General features: G+C 44.9%; 2 gene segments (V, D, J or C); both read left to right on the top strand.

Annotated features, from left to right (window-relative positions):
• Window positions 1-7,558: 7,558 nt before the first annotated feature.
• Window positions 7,559-8,097, top strand: LOC120990835. The segment is given in 2 exon segments: window positions 7,559-7,671; window positions 7,769-8,097. Coding segments are annotated over 2 exon segments (369 nt in total).
• Window positions 8,098-19,238: 11,141 nt separating this feature from the next.
• LOC120990834 lies at window positions 19,239-19,717 on the top strand. The segment is given in 2 exon segments: window positions 19,239-19,290; window positions 19,389-19,717. Coding segments are annotated over 2 exon segments (369 nt in total).
• Window positions 19,718-22,240: the final 2,523 nt, after the last annotated feature.

Genomic DNA, 22,240 nt, shown 5'->3' with positions numbered 1-22,240 from the left:
AAAATGTTAATGACAATTTATTTTTATTTTTTTACCGGCCTACTAGGTAGAGCAGTAGTACTATACACCCAAAAATTTGTGAATTACACCAGAAAATGTAAATGACAAAGTAATGAAATGATATAAAATAAAACACGTACAAAAAAAAAAAATGGATTCATGAGGTGGAGTTCCATATGGAGTAGGAGTTTGAGGAGGCAGTGGACGTAGCGGTGTAGGTGGAAGCGGCGGTGGAGGAGGACGAGATAGCCAACACAGGTTTTTGGTTTTAATTTAATTTTGTAAACTTAAGGTACACTCCAAAAGAGTGTAAAATATTCAAAATACAAACATGAGCAATTGCGCTGCAGTATAACAATGGCTGCTTAGTGCCGGCATACATGTCTATTCTGCACAAGGTACGGACAAGTCCTGAGGGATCCATGCCTGGTTCATTTTAATGAACGTGAGCTTGTCCACATTGGCTGTGGACAGGCGGCTGCGCTTGTCTGTGATGACGCCCCCTGCCGTGCTAAACACACGTTCAGATAATACACTGGCTGCAGGGCAGGCCAGCACCTCCAAGGCGTAAAGCGCAAGCTCAGGCCATGTGCCCAATTTGGTGACCCAGAAGTTGAAGAGGGCAGACCCATCATTCAGTAGATGTAGGCGTGTGCACACATACTGCTCCACCATGTTGGTGAAATGCTGCCTCCTGCTAAGACGTTCCATATCAGTTGGTGGTGCTGGTTGTTGTGGCGTGCTGACAAAGCTTTTCCACATGTCGACCATGCTAACCCTGCCTTCTGAGGTGCTGGCGGTACCCCAGCTGCGTTGGCGACCTCTTCCTCTGCCTTCGCCTTTGCCTTGTGCTTCCACTGTGCCCCCGCTGTCAGGTGGGAATGCCACCAGCAGCGCGTCTACCAGCGTGCGCTTGTACTCGCGCATCTTACGATCACGCTCCAGTGAGGGAATTAAGGATGGTACATTGTCCTTGTAACGGGGATCCAGCAGCGTGGCCACCCAGTAATCAGCACAAGTTAGAATGTGGGCAACTCAGCGGTCGTTGCGGAGACACTGCAGCATGTAATCGCTCATGTGTGCCAGGCTGCCCAGAGGCCACGAAAAGCTGTCCTCTGTGGGAGGTGTATCGTCTGTGTCCTCTGTATCCCCCCATCCACGCACCAGTGATGGCCATGAGCTGGTCTGGGTGCCACCCTGCTGTGAACATGGTTCCTCCTCCTCCATCTCCTCCTCCTCATCCTCCACCTCCTCATCCTCCAGAACTGTGCCCAGGCTGGACAATTGTGTACCTAATTGTTTCCATTTGTTAGGTTGCTGCGTGGATGGTCAGTTTTACTATGACACGTGCCTTCCCATGGGTTGTTCCATTTCATGCCATTATTTTGAGATGTTTGGGTTCTTCCTAGAGTGGGTAGTTCGTTATGATACGGGCTCTACATCGGTTTTACATTATTTCGATAATTTTCTTTTACCCGGGTCGGGTAACGGTTGCTTATCCCTGTTGAATAATTTCTTGGGGAGGATGGCTCAGTTTGGGGTTCCCATTTTGGCAGAAAAAACTGAGGACCCGGTCGCACGGTTGTCATATCTAGGTATCGAAATTGACACTGTGGACATGGTTTTTCGGTTGCTGCGTGAGAACCTCCAGAGACTCTTTGGCTTGATTCATGGTTTTTTAGCAGTCAAAAAAGTAACCCTTCTCCAGCTTCAGTCCTTATTAGGTCTTCTATGTTTTGCATGCAGGGTTATGCCCATGGGTCGAGTTTTTGCACGGCGTCCGTCATTGGCCACTCAGGGCGTTAAAGCTCTTACAATGGCCATACATGCTATATGGCAAAAGAAATCCCCAGTTCTGAGTTGTCTCTGTTTTCAGATGCTTCAGGGTCCTGCGGTTTCGGGACCATTTTTGGGAAGGAGTGGTGTGCTGCCCCATAGCCTGATGCGTGGTTTTCCTCTGGGTTATGTAAGAACCTCACTTTACTCGAGTTGTTCCCGATTATTGTGGCGGTGGAATTATGGGGGAGCAGGTAATCCAACAGGCACGTTTTTTTTGGACTGATAATTCTCTTCTTCTTCCCTCCTGGTCTTGGCCTTGCTCTGGTGCTTAGGTGCCTCGAGTTCAATATTTATTTCAGGGCCCGGCATGTCCCGGGGGTGGATAATAAAGTTGCTGATGCCCTTTCCCGTTTTCGTTGGCAGGATTTTCGGTCCTTTCTTCCGGAAGCGGATCAGGAGGGCCAGGAATGCCCACAACACCTGTGGTACTTGGTGGACAGCAAATGATGCCGTTGGTCATATCCTCTGTTTCCCCTGCGACCTGGCAGGCTCATAGTAAGGCGTGGAAGGAATAGGGGGGTATGGTGGGTGGTCGAGACGTGGGTTCCAGAGATGATCTGCGATTCAGGCTGAGTTCACACGGGCGTTGCGGGAAAATGTGCGGGTGCGTTATGGGAACACCTGTGATTTTTCAGCGCGAGTGCAAAAGATTGTAATGCGTTTTGCACTCGCGTGAGAAAAATCGCGCATGTTTGGTACCCAAACTCGAACTTCTTCACAGAAGTTCGGGCTTGGGATCGGTGTTCTGTAGATTGTATTATTTTCCCTTATAACATGGTTATAAGGGAAAATAATAGCATTCTGAATACAGAAAGCATAGTAAAATGGCACTGGAAGGGTTAAAAAAAGTAAAAAAATATTTGACTCACCTTAGTCCAGTTGATCGCGCTGTCCAGCTTCTCGTCTGTCTCCTTTGCTGAACAGGACCTGTGGTGAGCATTCATTACAGGAACAGGACCTGTGGTGACTTCACTCCGTCATCACATGATCCATCACCATGGTAAAAGATCATGTGATGGATCATGTGATGACCGGAGTGACGTCACCACAGGTCCTGTTCAGTAAAGGAGACAGACGAGAAGCCGGGCTGCGCGAGCAAGTGGACTAAGGTGAGTTAAATTTTTTATTTTTTTTTTAACCCCTCCAGCGCTATTGTACTAAGCATTCTGTATTCAGAATGCTATTATTTTCCCTTATAACCATGTTAGAAGGGAAAATAATAATGATCGGGTCTCCATCCCGATTGTCTCCTAGCAACCGTACGTGAAAATCGCACCGCATCCGCACTTGCTTGCGGATGCTTGCGATATTCACGCAACCCCATTCACTTCTATAGGGCCTGCGTTGCGTGAAAAACGCAAAATATAGAACATGCTGCGATTTTCACGCAACGCACAAGTGATGCGTGAAAAATAACCGCTCATGTGAACAGCCCCATAGAAATGAATGGGTCGGGATTCAGTGCGGGTGCAATGCGTTCAACTCACGTATCGCATCCGCGCGGAATACTCGCCCGTGTGAATTCAGCCTAATAGTCACAATTGAATAGTTACTGCAATTACGATCTAGGGGAGTCTCGGCATCAGTTGCGCAGCGACGGCTTTCGAGTATCGCCTTCCATTTTCAATTGCGCAACTGGCCGGACATTACCAAGCAGTTTATTATCTGGCAGGCTTTGCATGGTTGGAAGAAGGAGCTCGTTTACCGGGAATGTCGGCGTCCTGTATCGTTCAATCTATTAGACAGACTTTTTTCTAAGCTTCCTGAGGTTTGTGTGTCCCCATTTGAGGTTGCGTTGTTTTCCCATAGCTTTAGTATAGCCTTTTTTGCGGCCCTGCGAATCAGCGAGTTGGTAGCCCCCTCCGGTCGCAAACCGGGTGGTCTTTCTTGTACGGATGTTGTTCTGGGTAATAACTCATTGAGGATCCGGGTGAGTCGTTCCAAGACAGACCAGTTCGGTAGTGGCTCTTGGATCCATCTACACTCGGTTCCCGGTGTAGCTTGCCCGGTATAACTGACATCTAACTATAGTTCTCTGCGCATTGCCGGCCATAGTTTCTTTGCGCATGCGAATGGATCCTTTCTGACCAAATTCCAGTTCATTACGGTTTTTAGGGCTTGTTTAGAGCTGGCGGGGATGAATTCCAAAGAATTTGGCACCCATAAATTCCGAATCAGGGCTGCGACGGAAGCCGCTAGGGCGGGTTTGCCGGAGTCAGAGGTTATGAGTATCGGCAGATGGAAATCTGCCTGCTTTATAAGGTATATTAGAACTGACCTTTTATAAAAAGAAAATAAATAATCACTGGGTCATTCATTATTTGATGCAGTTCACTTAGTTGTTATGGGGTTATAAGAATGTGGCATTTTGTTCTAACTGTTGTTTTCTTGCAGGTGCAGTAAGACCAACCGTATGGATGGCTGGTCATTCATGCATTTTTTGGGCCGCACAGAGAGCTGAATGCAGATCTGGTGGGAGAGGGATTCGTGGCCTCAGATGGTCTCAGCTCCTTTCACAAGTGGTCGAGATTGGGATGCAAGCAAGTGGCCAAGTGATTTTGGTCGTCCATGCCGGGGGTAACAATATTGGCTCCATGCCATTGATGGAGCTCTTGACCTTGATGCGGTCCAATCTAGAGTGGTTTCCGTCCTTCTTTAGAGAAGTGGTGTTGGTATGGTCTAAGATCGTTCCAAGGGTGGTATGGCAAGGGGGTAGGGACGGTGAGGCGGTCGAAAAATGCAGGCGCACAGTGAATGCGTGGATATCCCGCTTTGTTAGGTCCCGTGGAGGTGTGAATATTCGTCATTGGCAGTTGGAGGGCGACAACCGTTCATTTATGAGGCCAGACGGTGTCCACTTGTCCGATATTGGCTTGGACAATTTTCTTTCTGGTCTACAAGATGGGGTAGAACAGGCCATGTTCTTGTTGGGTGGTGGTCGGAGCCCCATTTGAGGGTGGGTCTCCTCCATGGTGGCAGGAAAAGAAAAGTAAGATGTTGGAGACAAAATTGGCGTAACTGCCCGCTGGGAGGCCAGCGGCTGGCAGATCGCATGGTTTGGTTTATGGTTATGCCGTTAATAAATAGCTGTGGCCGACTACCATCCAACAATGACAATAAAGAACATAAAGAGAGATTTGGTGTCAGTGTTGTTTATGGTTGGGTTAGCATGGGAGGGGCCAGAAGTGTTAAAGGGGGCTTACCCCTTCCCCCCCTTTTTCCCCTAAGATGATTACTGACAGTCTTACACAGCCATGGTTTCTGGGGAAGGGTGGGGTGGCAGGAGCAGTAGCAGTTCCATCAGCAACAGTCTGAGTCTAGAGTCGCTGATGAGCAGCTTTCTTCACCCACCTAGTAAAGAAACTACTCACCAGCAGCTAGACATAGAGCAGAACCTGAACCAGCAGGTGGTGGCATACTTGGAGTGCATCCTGCCAGCCATCATTGAAGATCCGCTGGATTATTGGGCAGCCAAACTGGATTTGGGGCCTCATCTGGCTGAGTTTGCCCTGAGAAAGCTGTCCTGCCTGGCCAGTAGTGTGGCATCAGAGTGGGTGTTTAGTGTGGAGGGGGCCATAGTTACCCCAAGAAGAACTCGCCTATCCATCCAAAATGTGGAGAGACTGACCTTTGTCAAGATGAATCAGGATGAATAGTGCCACACCAACACTTTGACAAAAGAGACCGGTTTCTTCTGGCTACCTGCCTCAGCTACTATTCTGATGATGCCACCCGCCTAATGCCACACATCTGATGCCAAGTGCTCTTTCACCCATCATCTTCAGCTGGTACTGGTATTGACACTCACCCCCCACTCTGTCACCGGGTCACTCTGTGGTCTCCTGATGCTGCTGCCACATCCACACTATGTCACCTTGCCACTCTGTGGTCTCCTCATGCTGCTGCCACCTCCACACTGTCACCTTTCAACTCTGTGGTCTTCTGATGCTGTTGCCACCTCCACATTATGTCACCTTACCACTCTGTGGTCTCCTCATGCTGCTGCTGCCACCTCCACACTATGTCACCTTGCCACTCTGTGGTTGCCTCATGCTGCTGCCACCTCCACACTATGTCACCTTGCCACTCTTTGGCCTCCTGATGCTGCCACCACCTCCACACTGTCATTGTGCCACTCTGTGGCCTCTTTCTGATGCTGCCACCACCTCCATACTCTGTCAGTGGGCCACTCTGTGGACTTCTCATGCTGTTCCCACCCTCCCTACTTCATGACTGGGCCACTCTTATGCCTTTCGACCTGGTTGACATCATCATTTATTGGATTCTGTCTGTGTAGCAGCTGTAAGGCCTGTACGGTCCTATCAGAATTGGCTTATAATTTGGTAGCCAAGAGCAGGAGTGGGTACAAAACACAGAATCCATGGAAATACTCCATTCTTGTGTCATTTCTGTTTTGGATCCACCCCTGTTTTTTTTGGCATGAGCAATATTGATGGATTACTGACCAAATGCTGACCGAGTGAAGGTGGATGCTCAACAGACAGGATCCATTTTTTGGGGATTATTTTTCTGACGAATCAGAGGAAGGGCAAAATAATAAGTGATGTCAGCACAAACTTACTGCTGACACCCTCTCCACTCTGTCGGGGGGCTCTACTTGTATAAGAGTTCAATAGAACAGGTTCTGTAGACATCTATGTGAAGTCAGTTGGCCCATATTATTGGAATTTGCCCTAAAGAAACTGTTTTTAGATGCAGGACAGTTTTTGGATGCAGGACAGTATATGTCACAGAAACACACAGTATATTGACACTAGATTAGGCCCAGATTTTCGGAATTTGTCCTATAGAAACAGTTTTGGATGCAGGACAGTGTATGTCACAGAAACACACAGAATATGGACACTCTTCTCTCGGGCGCTGGATTCAATTACAGGCTTGGAAGGGTGCCGGCGCATGAGCAGATGGTCCGATTGAGGCCGATGCCCATAAGTATCTATCGGGCATGCGCGGCAACTGACAGGATCGGGGAATGTAAGAGCCGCCCAGCGCAGTGAATAATAATGAGCTGGGCAACGCTAGGAATCGACAGTTGAGGCGCGGCTGGACACGAAGGTAGGAGAAAAAACGCCCCTTGGGCATAAAGAAATGTGAAAAAACGCCCCTTGGGCATAAAGAAATGTGAAAAAACGCCCCTTGGGCATAAAGAAATGTGAAAAAAAATGCCCCTTGGGCATAAAGAAATGTGATTCACAGATGAATATAAAGTTGTTTTTACATGGTTTACAATGCGGACAGGGGGTACTCTTATATTGTTGGAATACACTTTAATAGATCTATGACTGCATAGGAATAACTAAATATGTTTATAGGGCCTGTCAGTGTCCCTTTAATCTGTGTTCTTGTAAATATGCTCTGATGAAACATTTTGCTTCTCCCACTCCTTAAGAAATCAAAACAGAAATATAAAAATCAATCTCTTGGCCGCATCTAGCAAAGCAAAGTCCCACCAGTTAGACATCACCTGCCCAAGGAGCCTTTTCTAAGCAGAGTGTAATGGTAATCTTGTATTTAGGAGAGAGAATGCTGGACTTTGTACTCCAGCAGTAGCATCTCTATTACTGTGCTCATCCTGTGACGCTTCTTTTATATTGAAAACTGCTTATGACCGATAGATGGCTCTGTTTAAGTTAGTTTGGTTTTGTTCATTTCCAGATTTTATATAGAAGAGGAAACATTTAACAGAGGTACAGTGCATCTGATATCTGTCTCTACTGTAACACCCCATATCCTTATAGTAAGTGACATACGGGATTGTCATTAGATTAAACATGTTTCTGATAACTGCATTTCTTCCCTTCCTCTACATGGGTAAGACATAGAAAGAAAGAAAAGGAAAACTCTAGAAATCCTAAATTTCACACACAACTTGTAACTGATTATTATGTCCTTACATTTCTTCTCCCAGGACTGGCTTACAGTGTCTTATTGAGTCAGCCCAGCTCTGAAAATAGGATCTATGGCGAACCTGTGCTCATATCATGTGAAGCCTCTGGATATGAATTTACTACATACTGGATGGCCTGGTTGAAACATGTTCCAGGAAAAGCGCTTTTGTATGTAGGACATATTGACCCATCTGATGGTTACACTAGAATTACAGATTCATTTACTTCAAGATTTGAATTAAAAACAGATAATGCAAAAAACATGGGATACATGAAAATAAAGAATGTCCTGTATGAAGATGCTGCAGTGTATTATTGTGCTCAAAGACCACAGTGTTCAAGTTATTAGCATGGAGTCATACAAGAACCATCCTCTGTGTTTTTCATAAAATATTTGATTTTAATTATGAAAAAGCAAAACAAATATGATTAAAAAGCTGAAATAACCCCTTCTCCATCTAATTTAGCAATAAGATTGCTAGTACTAACGGTCTATAAAAGAAAAACATCTGTGTGGTCCTTAGGACATTGGTCTTAACCATGTGGTTCTCCAGCTGATGGGAAACACCTAGCATCTACAACAGATGGAGAACCACCCTTTGAAGACCCTTCTCAAATCTGCTTTTCAAATATTGTAAGATAATTGAAAGAGTTTATAAGGTGAATGTTTCCATTTGGATTTTGTCACTTATTCCGCACCAAAAACCACACTGAATCCGCGTACAATTCACGTTTCTTTGTTTTCTATGAAAAAACATAATGAAAAAAGGGGCAAGTCACTTCTTGCCATAGTTTCTGCTCAGAATCTGAATGGAAACTGTAGCGGATGGTCACACACAGATAAACCCCTTTAATTTGGAATAAATTCATGGACAAATCCCCGTAAGAAATATAAGGGTCGGTGTTGGATTTGTGCTATGGATTCCACTGCAAATGCATCACATTTTTCCAATATGTATTTAACTTGGATGACATTAACTGCATGAACACAACAATATGCACTGTTTTTTTGGTGGCCGTCACACAACCATTTCAGAACCATTGCAGTCTATAGGGCTATTCACATGGCCATTTTTTTATGGCCAGTGAATAGAGGCCTATTTTTGGCCGTTTTTACAGCCAGATGGACTGATCTGCCACATATGAACGTTAGAGAAGTCTCTCACTGGTTGTGAGTGGTAATCTCTGTACAAGCAATGGTAGACAGCTGAACTAACTAATATCTCTAGTTGTATGTGAAAATCCAGTGAGGAGAATACAATGGAAATGCTTTGGTAATTTATTGAATTTACCTTGAGCAAAGACACATGGAGGACATTAGAAGATATAGAGGATATTAGAGGTCAAAACGAATGCTTTCACGAGCTCTGAGTCTGCTGCAGAAGAAAACACACAGGAACAGAACAAACAGGATATGATGTCACCGAAAAGGGAGGAGTAGACAGAGCAACAACTTTATTATTTTTCTTTTAATACGTTTTTAGGCTGTGAGAATACAATTGATTTGGAACGTACACCAGTATATCTATTAGTTCGTTGTGCAATAGTTTCAAGTTGTCCCTTTACGTTGGGGAATGGCAGTTTTTTTGTCAAACAATCTGAGTTCTGAATGTTGGTTGGGGGACCCCAAGGAGGTTTTTTCAGAAAAAGAATTACCTGCACAGTAAGCTCATGTGAGCATTACTGCATCTTTTTAAAATCTCAATCGTGTGTATAAGGATCACGTACAATGCTAGTGGGAGGTCCAGACATTAACCACCTCCGGACCGCCTAACGCAGGATCGCGTTCCGGAGGTGGCAGCCCTGCGCAGAGTCACGCATATATGCGTCATCTCGCGATGGGCGAGATTTCCTGTGAACGCGCGCACACAGGCGCGCGCGCTCACAGGAACGGAAGGTAAGAGAGTTGATCTCCAGCCTGCCAGCGGCGATCGTTCGCTGGCAGGCTGGAGATGTGTTTTTTTTAACCCCTAACAGGTATATTAGACGCTGTTTTGATAACAGCGTCTAATATACCTGCTACCTGGTCCTCTGGTGGTCCCATTTGTTTGGATCGACCACCAGAGGACACAGGTAGCTCAGTAAAGTCCCACCAAGCACCACTACACTACACTACACCCCCCCCCCCCGTCACTTATTAACCCCTTATTAGCCCCTGATCACCCTGATCACCCCTGATCACCCCATATAGACTCCCTGATCACCCCCCTGTCATTGATCACCCCCCTGTCATTGATTACCCCCCTGTAAAGCTCCATTCAGATGTCCGCATGATTTTTACGGATCCACTGATAGATGGATCGGATCCGCAAAACGCATCCGGACGTCTGAATGAAGCCTTACAGGGGCGTGATCAATGACTGTGGTTATCACCCCATATAGACTCCCTGATCACCCCCCCTGTCATTGATTACACCCCTGTCATTGATCAACCCCCTGTAAAGCTCCATTCAGACGTCCGCATGATTTTTACGGATCCACTGATAGATAGATCGGATCCGCAAAACGCATCCGGACGTCTGAATGAAGCCTTACAGGGGCGTGATCAATGACTGTGGTGATCACCCCATATAGACTCCCTGATCACCCCCCTGTAAAGCTCCATTCAGATGTCCGCATGATTTTTACGGATGCACTGATAGATGGATCCGATCCGCAAAACGCATCCGGACGTCTGAATGAAGCCTTACAGGGGCATGATCAATGACTGTGGTGATCACCCCATATAGACTACCTGATCACCCCCCTGTAAAGCTCCATTCAGATGTCCGCATGATTTTTACGGATGCACTGATAGATGGATCCGATCCGCAAAACGCATCCGGACGTCTGAATGAAGCCTTACAGGGGCATGATCAATGACTGTGGTGATCACCCCATATAGACTCCCTGATCACCCCCCTGTAAAGCTCCATTCAGATGTCCGCATGATTTTTACGGATGCACTGATAGATGGATCCGATCCGCAAAACGCATCCGGACGTCTGAATGAAGCCTTACAGGGGCATGATCAATGACTGTGGTGATCACCCCATATAGACTCCCTGATCACCCCCCTGTCATTGATCACCCCCCTGTAAAGCTCCATTCAGATGTCCGCATGATTTTTACGGATGCACTGATAGATGGATCGGATCCGCAAAACGCATCCGGACGTCTGAATGAAGCCTTACAGGGGCGTGATCAATGACTGTGGTGATCACCCCATATAGACTCCCTGATCACCCCCCTGTCATTGATCACCCCCCTGTCATTGATCACTCCCCCTGTCATTGATCACCCTCCTGTCATTGATCACCCCCCTGTCATTGATCACCCCCCTGTCATTGATCACTCCCCCTGTCATTGATCACCCCCCTGTCATTGATCACCCTCTGTAAGGCTCCATTCAGATATTTTTTTGGCCCAAGTTAGCAGAATTTTTTTTTTTTTTTCTTACAAAGTCTCATATTCCACTAACTTGTGTCAAAAAATAAAATCTCACATGAACTCACCATACCCCTCACGGAATCCAAATGCGTAAAATTTTTTAGACATTTATATTCCAGACTTCTTCTCACGCTTTAGGGCCCCTAGAATGCCAGGGCAGTATAAATACCCCACATGTGACCCCATTTCGGAAAGAAGACACCCCCAGGTATTCCGTGAGGGGCATATTGAGTCCATGAAAGATTGAAATTTTTGTCCCAAGTTAGCGGAACGGGAGACTTTGTGAGAAAAAAATTAAAAATATCAATTTCCGCTAACTTGTGCCAAAAAAAAAAAATTCTATGAACTCGCCATGCCCCTCATTGAATACCTTGGGGTGTCTTCTTTCCAAAATGGGGTCACATGTGGGGTATTTATACTGCTCTGGCATTCTAGGGGCCCCAAAGCGTGAGAAGAAGTCTGGTATCCAAATGTCTAAAAATGCCCTCCTAAAAGGAATTTGGGCACCTTTGCGCATCTAGGCTGCAAAAAAGTGTCACACATCTGGTATCTCCGTAATCGGGAGAAGTTGGGGAATGTGTTTTGGGGTGTCATTTTACATATACCCATGCTGGGTGAGAGAAATATCTTGGCAAAAGACAACTTTTCCCATTTTTTTATACAAAGTTGGCATTTGACCAAGATATTTATCTCACCCAGCATGGGTATATGTAAAAAGACACCCCAAAACACATTCCTCAACTTCTCCTGAATACAGAGATACCAGATGTGTGACACTTTTTTGCAGCCTAGGTGGGCAAAGGGGCCCACATTCCAAAGAGCACCTTTCGGATTTCACAGGTCATTTACCTACTTACCATAAATTTGGGCCCCTAGAATGCCAGGGCAGTATAACTACCCCACAAGTGACCCCATTTTGGAAAGAAGAGACCCCAAGGTATTCGCTGATGGGCATAGTGAGTTCATGGAAGTTTTTATTTTTTGTCACAAGTTTGTGGAATATGAGACTTTGTATGAAAAAAAAAAAAAAAAAAAAATCATCATTTTCCACTAACTTGTGACAAAAAATAAAAAATTCTAGGAACTCGCCATGCCCCTCACGGAATACCTTGGGGTGTCTTCTTTCCAAAATGGGGTCACTTGTGGGGTAGTTATACTGCCCTGGTATTCTAGGGGCCCAAATGTGTGGTAAGGAGTTTGAAATCAAATTCAGGAAAAAATGAGGAGTGAAATCCGAAAGGTGCTCTTTGGAATATGGGCCCCTTTGCCCACCTAGGCTGCAAAAAAGTGTCACACATCTGGTATCCCCGTACTCAGGAGAAGTTGAGGAATGTGTTTTGGGGTGTCTTTTTACATATACCCATGCTGGGTGAGATAAATATCTTGGTCAAATGACAACTTTGTATAAAAAAATGGGAAAAGTTGTCTTTTGCCAGATATTTCTCTCACCCAGCATGGGTATATATAAAATGACACCCCAAAACACATTCCCCACCTTCTCCTGAGTATGGAGATACCAGATGTGTGACACTTTTTTGCAGCCTAGGTGGGCAAAGGGGCCCATATTCCAAAGAGCACCTTTCGGATTTCACAGGTCATTTTTTACAGAATTTGATTTCAAACTCCTTACCACACATTTGGGCCCCTAGAATGTCAGGGCAGTATAACTACCCCACAAGTGACCCCATTTTGGAAAGAAGAGACCCCAAGGTATTCGCTGATGGGCATAGTGAGTTCATAGAACTTTTTATTTTTTGTCACAAGTTAGTGGAATATGAGACTTTGTAAGAAAAAAAAAAAAAAAAAAAAATCATAATTTTCCGCTAACTTGTGACAAAAAATAAAAAGTTCTATGAACTCACTATGCCCATCAGCGAATACCTTAGGGTGTGTACTTTCAGAAATGGGGTCATTTGTGGGGTGTTTGTACTGTCTGGGCATTGTAGAACCTCAGGAAACATGACAGGTGCTCAGAAAGTCAGAGCTGCTTCAAAAAGCGGAAATTCACATTTTTGTACCATAGTTTGTAAACGCTATAACTTTTACCTAAACCATTTTTTTTTACCCAAACATTTTTTTTTTATCAAAGACATGTAGAACTATAAATTTAGAGCAAAATTTCTATATGGATGTCGTTTTTTTTGCAAAATTTTACAACTGAAAGTGAAAAATGTCATTTTTTTGCAAAAAAATCGTTAAATTTCGATTAATAACAAAAAAAGTAAAAATGTCAGCAGCAATGAAATACCACCAAATGAAAGCTCTATTAGTGAGAAGAAAAGGAGGTAAAATTCATTTGGGTGGTAAGTTGCATGACCGAGCAATAAACGGTGAAAGTAGTGTAGGTCAGAAGTGTAAAAAGTGGCCTGGTCTTTCAGGGTGTTTAAGCACTGGGGGCTGAAGTGGTTAAACACTTACATCAAAAACAGCATAGTCCCGAGGGGATTGCGAAACCCCATCCTCCCAGCAGCACGCATGCGCTCAAATGACTTCCTCAAAAAATTGGAACAGGAGTCCATTGATGGCTCCCTCCATTTGATCAGATTGTTGCTTGAGGAGGAGAAAAGACTACTAGCCAAGAGAAAGGTTGATTTGAAAGAGTATCACACAGGTAAAAAAATTAGTGAACACACTGATTTTGGCAAAAAGGAAGCCTTATTACAACAGAATATTGAGCGCTTTACATCTCAGATCAAAGAAAGAAAACATTTCCAGTTTAACAGGGACATAAGTGACTTCAAGGAGGGCAAGTTTTTTTTACTTCGGCCCTAAACGTCAGACCTCCTCTGAGGTGGACACTGAATTGTCGTCCTCTGAGTGTGATACTGACGTGGACCAAGGTAGTGTACCCTCAAGGGGGCGAGGAACATCCAGCAGGGGGCCTCAGAGATCACGGGGAGGTAGACAGAGAAGTAGATCAGGGAGGGGGTCTCGAGGAGGTTTTTTAGATCATACCCCCCCAGTGTCTGACTACCTACTGCGTCACAAAAAAGCCCCAGAGGTTCCCAAATAGAGGAACTCCAGGCGGTGAACCTGTCTAAGCGTGATCTATCTCCTTCCCAAATGGAGGTCCTGAAAAAAGGCCTCTCATTCATGCTCCTCCAGAAGTTCAACCTGTTTAACTGGATTAAGGCTCTACACTTACACGCACGTAGGCTGAAGTAGAAAAAGTTCTTTTGAATACAAGATAAACGTAGATGTCAAGAATTGGGCATTGAGCTCGAAACCCTTCAGGACGTACATCTGTTGGCAGGTCTATCTGAGGAGGGAGATAGGAATATTGGTGATGGTCCCTTTACGGATCTTAAAAATCCCTCCAAACAGTTTCCTCCAATTAATGACAACACCCCAATTGGCATCTTCCTCACAATGGTAACCCGGGATCTTCATCAATTAGAGGGCATATACCTGGGACATGATAATCTCAGCCCTGAGGAAAGGAAGTCACTTGGTGAGTTAGAGAGTGATACCACCATTGTCATTAAGCCCTCAGATAAGGTGGGCAACATTGTCGTTATGGACCATGAGAAATACCGTGACATGTGCCTGAGATTGCTGGAGGACGCCAACAGCTAGACATCTCCCCACTGACCCCACTCCTTTGTTTAGGGCCCAATTGTTGACACTACTTAATGAAGCATGTGATGACAGACACATCAGCAAAACCGAATATGATTTTCTACTACCTAAGTTGCCAGTTCTTGCTACCTTTTACAGTCTACCCATACTACATATGCAAGGTGCACAATTGAAGGGTCAACCCATCGTCTTGGGCATAGGCAGCCTCACTGCCAATATCAGCACGTATGTGGATATGATATTGCTTCCATTTGTGGCTGGTCTACCATCGTATGCCCGAGACACTATGGACGTTTTACAGCAGTAAGACGGCATCCAATGTGAGGATGATGTGTGGCTGACAAGTTTGGATGTGGAGGCCTTGTACAGCTCTATACTTCATGACAGTGGGTGTCGGGCTGTCAAGGCCTTGCTCCAACAGTAAGGCGAGCTATTCCATCGCCATAACATCTTCCTGAAGAAACTGCTGGACTTTGTTCTCACACGTAACATCTTCCTCTTTGATCGGCATATTTACTACCAGCTCAGGGGGATTGCCATGAGCAGTCCCTGCACCCCGATTTTTGCAAACCTCTACCTGGACTGGTGGGAAAAAGAGGTACAACTGACATCTAACTTTAGTTCTCTGCGCATTGCCGGCCATAGTTTCTTTGCGCATGCGGATGGATCCTTTCTGACCAAATTCCAGTTCATTACGGTTTTTAGGGCTTGTTTAGAGCTGGCGGGGATGAATTCCAACGAATTTGGCACCCATAAATTCCGAATCAGGGCTGCGACGGAAGCCGCTAGGGCAGGTTTGCCGGAGTCAGAGGTTATGAGTATCGGCAGATGGAAATCTGCCTGCTTTATAAGGTATATTAGAACTGACCTTTTATAAAAAGAAAATAAATAATCACTGGGTCATTCATTATTTGATGCAGTTCACTTAGTTGTTATGGGGTTATAAGAATGTGGCATTTTGTTCTAACTGTTGTTTTCTTGCAGGTGCAGTAAGACCAACCGTATGGATGGCTGGTCATTCATGCATTTTTTGGGCCGCACAGAGAGCTGAATGCAGATCTGGTGGGAGAGGGATTCGTGGCCTCAGATGGTCTCAGCTCCTTTCACAAGTGGTCGAGATTGGGATGCAAGCAAGTGGCCAAGTGATTTTGGTCGTCCATGCCGGGGGTAACGATATTGGCTCCATGCCATTGATGGAGCTCTTGACCTTGATGCGGTCCAATCTAGAGTGGTTTCCGTCCTTCTTTAGAGAAGTGGTGTTGGTATGGTCTAAGATCGTTCCAAGGGTGGTATGGCAAGGGGGTAGGGACGGTGAGGCGGTCGAAAAATGCAGGCGCACAGTGAATGCGTGGATATCCCGCTTTGTTAGGTCCCGTGGAGGTGTGAATATTCGTCATTGGCAGTTGGAGGGCGACAACCGTTCATTTATGAGGCCAGACGGTGTCCACTTGTCCGATATTGGCTTGGACAATTTTCTTTCTGGTCTACAAGATTGGGTAGAACAGGCCATGTTCTTGTTGGGTGGTGGTCGGAGCCCCGTTTGAGGGTGGGTCTCCTCCATGGTGGCAGGAAAAGAAAAGTAAGATGTTGGAGACAAAATTGGCGTAACTGCCCGCTGGGAGGCCAGCGGCTGGCAGATCGCATGGTTTGGTTTATGGTTATGCCGTTAATAAATAGCTGTGGCCGACTACCATCCAACAATGACAATAAAGAACATAAAGAGAGATTTGGTGTCAGTGTTGTTTATGGTTGGGTTAGCATGGGAGGGGCCAGAAGTGTTAAAGGGGGCTTACCCCTTCCCCCCCTTTTTCCCCTAAGATGATTACTGACAGTCTTACACAGCCATGGTTTCTGGGGAAGGGTGGGGTGGCAGGAGCAGTAGCAGTTCCATCAGCAACAGTCTGAGTCTAGAGTCGCTGATGAGCAGCTTTCTTCACCCACCTAGTAAAGAAACTACTCACCAGCAGCTAGACATAGAGCAGAACCTGAACCAGCAGGTGGTGGCATACTTGGAGTGCATCCTGCCAGCCATCATTGAAGATCCGCTGGATTATTGGGCAGCCAAACTGGATTTGGGGCCTCATCTGGCTGAGTTTGCCCTGAGAAAGCTGTCCTGCCTGGCCAGTAGTGTGGCATCAGAGTGGGTGTTTAGTGTGGAGGGGGCCATAGTTACCCCAAGAAGAACTCGCCTATCCATCCAAAATGTGGAGAGACTGACCTTTGTCAAGATGAATCAGGATGAATAGTGCCACACCAACACTTTGACAAAAGAGACCGGTTTCTTCTGGCTACCTGCCTCAGCTACTATTCTGATGATGCCACCCGCCTAATGCCACACATCTGATGCCAAGTGCTCTTTCACCCATCATCTTCAGCTGGTACTGGTATTGACACTCACCCCCCACTCTGTCACCGGGTCACTCTGTGGTCTCCTGATGCTGCTGCCACATCCACACTATGTCACCTTGCCACTCTGTGGTCTCCTCATGCTGCTGCCACCTTCCACACTGTCACCTTTCAACTCTGTGGTCTTCTGATGCTGTTGCCACCTCCACATTATGTCACCTTACCACTCTGTGGTCTCCTCATGCTGCTGCTGCCACCTCCACACTATGTCACCTTGCCACTCTGTGGTTGCCTCATGCTGCTGCCACCTCCACACTATGTCACCTTGCCACTCTTTGGCCTCCTGATGCTGCCACCACCTCCACACTGTCATTGTGCCACTCTGTGGTCTCTTTCTGATGCTGCCACCACCTCCATACTCTGTCAGTGGGCCACTCTGTGGACTTCTCATGCTGTTCCCACCCTCCCTACTTCATGACTGGGCCACTCTTATGCCTTTCGACCTGGCTGACATCATCATTTATTGGATTCTGTCTGTGTAGCAGCTGTAAGGCCTGTACGGTCCTATCAGAATTGGCTTATAATTTGGTAGCCAAGAGCAGGAGTGGGTACAAAACACAGAATCCATGGAAATACTCCATTCTTGTGTCATTTCTGTTTTGGATCCACCCCTGTTTTTTTTGGCATGAGCAATATTGATGGATTACTGACCAAATGCTGACCGAGTGAAGGTGGATGCTCAACAGACAGGATCCATTTTTTGGGGATTATTTTTCTGACGAATCAGAGGAAGGGCAAAATAATAAGTGATGTCAGCACAAACTTACTGCTGACACCCTCTCCACTCTGTCGGGGGGCTCTACTTGTATAAGAGTTCAATAGAACAGGTTCTGTAGACATCTATGTGAAGTCAGTTGGCCCATATTATTGGAATTTGCCCTAAAGAAACAGTTTTTAGATGCAGGACAGTTTTTGGATGCAGGACAGTATATGTCATAGAAACACACAGAATATGGACACTAGATTAGGCCCAGATTTTTGGAATTTGCCCTAAAGAAACAGTTTTTAGATGCAGGACAGTTTTTGGATGCAGGACAGTATATGTCACAGAAACACACAGTATATTGACACTAGATTAGGCCCAGATTTTCGGAATTTGTCCTATAGAAACAGTTTTGGATGCAGGACAGTGTATGTCACAGAAACACACAGAATATGGACACTCTTCTCTCGGGCGCTGGATTCAATTACAGGCTTGGGAGGGTGCTGGCGCATGAGCAGATGGTCCGATTGAGGCCGATGCCCATAAGTATCTATCGGGCATGCGCGGCAACTGACAGGATCGGGGAATGTAAGAGCCGCCCAGCGCAGTGAATAATAATGAGCTGGGCAACGCTAGGAATCGACAGTTGAGGCGCGGCTGGACACGAAGGTAGGAGAAAAAACGCCCCTTGGGCATAAAGAAATGTGAAAAAAACGCCCCTTGGGCATAAAGAAATGTGAAAAAAACGCCCCTTGGGCATAAAGAAATGTGAAAAAATGCCCCTTGGGCATAAAGAAATGTGATTCACAGATGAATATAAAGTTGTTTTTACATGGTTTACAATGCGGACAGGGGGTACTCTTATATTGTTGGAATACACTTTAATAGATCTATGACTGCATAGGAATAACTAAATATGTTTATAGGGCCTGTCAGTGTCCCTTTAATCTGTGTACTTGTAAATATGCTCTGATGAAACATTTTGCTTCTCCCACTCCTTAAGAAACCAAAACAGAAATATAAAAATCAATCTCTTGGCCGCATCTAGCAAAGCAAAGTCCCACCAGTTAGACATCACCTGCCCAAGGAGCCTTTTCTAAGCAGAGTGTAATGGTAATCTTGTATTTAGGAGAGAGAATGCTGGACTTTGTACTCCAGCAGTAGCATCTCTATTACTGTGCTCATCCTGTGACGCTTCTTTTATATTGAAAACTGCTTATGACCGATAGATGGCTCTGTTTAAGTTAGTTTGGTTTTGTTCATTTCCAGATTTTATATAGAAGAGGAAACATTTAACAGAGGTACAGTGCATCTGATATCTGTCTCTACTGTAACACCCCATATTCTTATAGTAAGTGACATACGGGATTGTCATTAGATTAAACATGTTTCTGATAACTGCATTTCTTCCCTTCCTCTACATGGGTAAGACATAGAAAGAAAGAAAAGGAAAACTCTAGAAATCCTAAATTTCACACCACAACTTGTAACTGATTATTATGTCCTTACATTTCTTCTCCCAGGACTGGCTTACAGTGTCTTATTGAGTCAGCCCAGCTCTGAAAATAGGATCTATGGCGAACCTGTGCTCATATCATGTGAAGCCTCTGGATATGAATTTACTACATACTGGATGGCCTGGTTGAAACATGTTCCAGGAAAAGCGCTTTTGTATGTAGGACATATTGACCCATCTGATGGTTACACTAGAATTACAGATTCATTTACTTCAAGATTTGAATTAAAAACAGATAATGCAAAAAACATGGGATACATGAAAATAAAGAATGTCCTGTATGAAGATGCTGCAGTGTATTATTGTGCTCAAAGACCACAGTGTTCAAGTTATTAGCATGGAGTCATACAAGAACCATCCTCTGTGTTTTTCATAAAATTATTTGATTTTAATTATGAAAAAGCAAAACAAATATGATTAAAAAAGCTGAAATAACCCCTTCTCCATCTAATTTAGCAATAAGATTGCTAGTACTAACGGTCTATAAAAGAAAAACATCTGTGTGGTCCTTAGGACATTGGTCTTAACCATGTGGTTCTCCAGCTGATGGGAAACACCTAGCATCTACAACAGATGGAGAACCACCCTTTGAAGACCCTTCTCAAATCTGCTTTTCAAATATTGTAAGATAATTGAAAGAGTTTATAAGGTGAATGTTTCCATTTGGATTTTGTCACTTATTCCGCACCAAAAACCACACTGAATCCGCGTACAATTCACGTTTCTTTGTTTCTATGAAAAAACATAATGAAAAAAGGGGCAAGTCACTTCTTGCCATAGTTTCTGCTCAGAATCTGAATGGAAACTGTAGCGGATGGTCACACACAGATAAACCCCTTTAATTTGGAATAAATTCATGGACAAATCCCCGTAAGAAATATAAGGGTCGGTGTTGGATTTGTGCTATGGATTCCACTGCAAATGCATCACATTTTTTCCAATATGTATTTAACTTGGATGACATTAACTGCATGAACACAACAATATGCACTGTTTTTTTGGTGGCCGTCACACAACCATTTCAGAACCATTGCAGTCTATAGGGCTATTCACATGGCCATTTTTTTATGGCCAGTGAATAGAGGCCTATTTTTGGCCGTTTTTACAGCCAGATGGACTGATCTGCCACATATGAACGTTAGAGAAGTCTCTCACTGGTTGTGAGTGGTAATCTCTGTACAAGCAATGGTAGACAGCTGAACTAACTAATATCTCTAGTTGTATGTGAAAATCCAGTGAGGAGAATACAATGGAAATGCTTTGGTAATTTATTGAATTTACCTTGAGCAAAGACACATGGAGGACATTAGAAGATATAGAGGATATTAGAGGTCAAAACGAATGCTTTCACGAGCTCTGAGTCTGCTGCAGAAGAAAACACACAGGAACAGAACAAACAGGATATGATGTCACCGAAAAGGGAGGAGTAGACAGAGCAACAACTTTATTATTTTTCTTTTAATACGTTTTTAGGCTGTGAGAATACAATTGATTTGGAACGTACACCAGTATATCTATTAGTTCGTTGTGCAATAGTTTCAAGTTGTCCCTTTACGTTGGGGAATGGCAGTTTTTTTGTCAAACAATCTGAGTTCTGAATGTTGGTTGGGGGACCCCAAGGAGGTTTTTTCAGAAAAAGAATTACCTGCACAGTAAGCTCATGTGAGCATTACTGCATCTTTTTAAAATCTCAATCGTGTGTATAAGGATCAGTACAGTGCTGGTGGGAGGTCCAGACATTAAACACTTACATCAAAAACAGCATAGTCCCGAGGGGATTGCGAAACCCCATCCTCCCAGCAGCACGCATGCGCTCAAATGACTTCCTCAAAAAATTGGAACAGGAGTCCATTGATGGCTCCCTCCATTTGATCAGATTGTTGCTTGAGGAGGAGAAAAGACTACTAGCCAAGAGAAAGGTTGATTTGAAAGAGTATCACACAGGTAAAAAAATTAGTGAACACACTGATTTTGGCAAAAAGGAAGCCTTATTACAACAGAATATTGAGCGCTTTACATCTCAGATCAAAGAAAGAAAACATTTCCAGTTTAACAGGGACATAAGTGACTTCAAGGAGGGCAAGTTTTTTTTACTTCGGCCCTAAACGTCAGACCTCCTCTGAGGTGGACACTGAATTGTCGTCCTCTGAGTGTGATACTGACGTGGACCAAGGTAGTGTACCCTCAAGGGGGCGAGGAACATCCAGCAGGGGGCCTCAGAGATCACGGGGAGGTAGACAGAGAAGTAGATCAGGGAGGGGGTCTCGAGGAGGTCTTTTAGATCATACCCCCCCCCAGTGTCTGACTACCTACTGCGTCACAAAAAAGCCCCAGAGGTTCCCAAATAGAGGAACTCCAGGCGGTGAACCTGTCTAAACGTGATCTATCTCCTTCCCAAATGGAGGTCCTGAAAAAAGGCCTCTCATTCATGCTCCTCCAGAAGTTCAACCTGTTTAACTGGATTAAGGCTCTACACTTACACGCACGTAGGCTGAAGTAGAAAAAGTTCTTTGAATACAAGATAAACGTAGATGTCAAGAATTGGGCATTGAGCTCGAAACCCTTCAGGACGTACATCTGTTGGCAGGTCTATCTGAGGAGGGAGATAGGAATATTGGTGATGGTCCCTTTACGGATCTTAAAAATCCCTCCAAACAGTTTCCTCCAATTAATGACAACACCCCAATTGGCATCTTCCTCACAATGGTAACCCGGGATCTTCATCAATTAGAGGGCATATACCTGGGACATGATAATCTCAGCCCTGAGGAAAGGAAGTCACTTGGTGAGTTAGAGAGTGATACCACCATTGTCATTAAGCCCTCAGATAAGGTGGGCAACATTGTCGTTATGGACCAT

This window comes from Bufo bufo, chromosome 2 (assembly GCF_905171765.1).
Source record: "Bufo bufo chromosome 2, aBufBuf1.1, whole genome shotgun sequence".
Taxonomy (NCBI): Eukaryota; Metazoa; Chordata; class Amphibia; order Anura; family Bufonidae; genus Bufo; species Bufo bufo.
The sequence above is the reverse complement of the archived record's forward strand: the minus strand, read 5'-3'. Positions and strand labels throughout refer to the sequence as shown.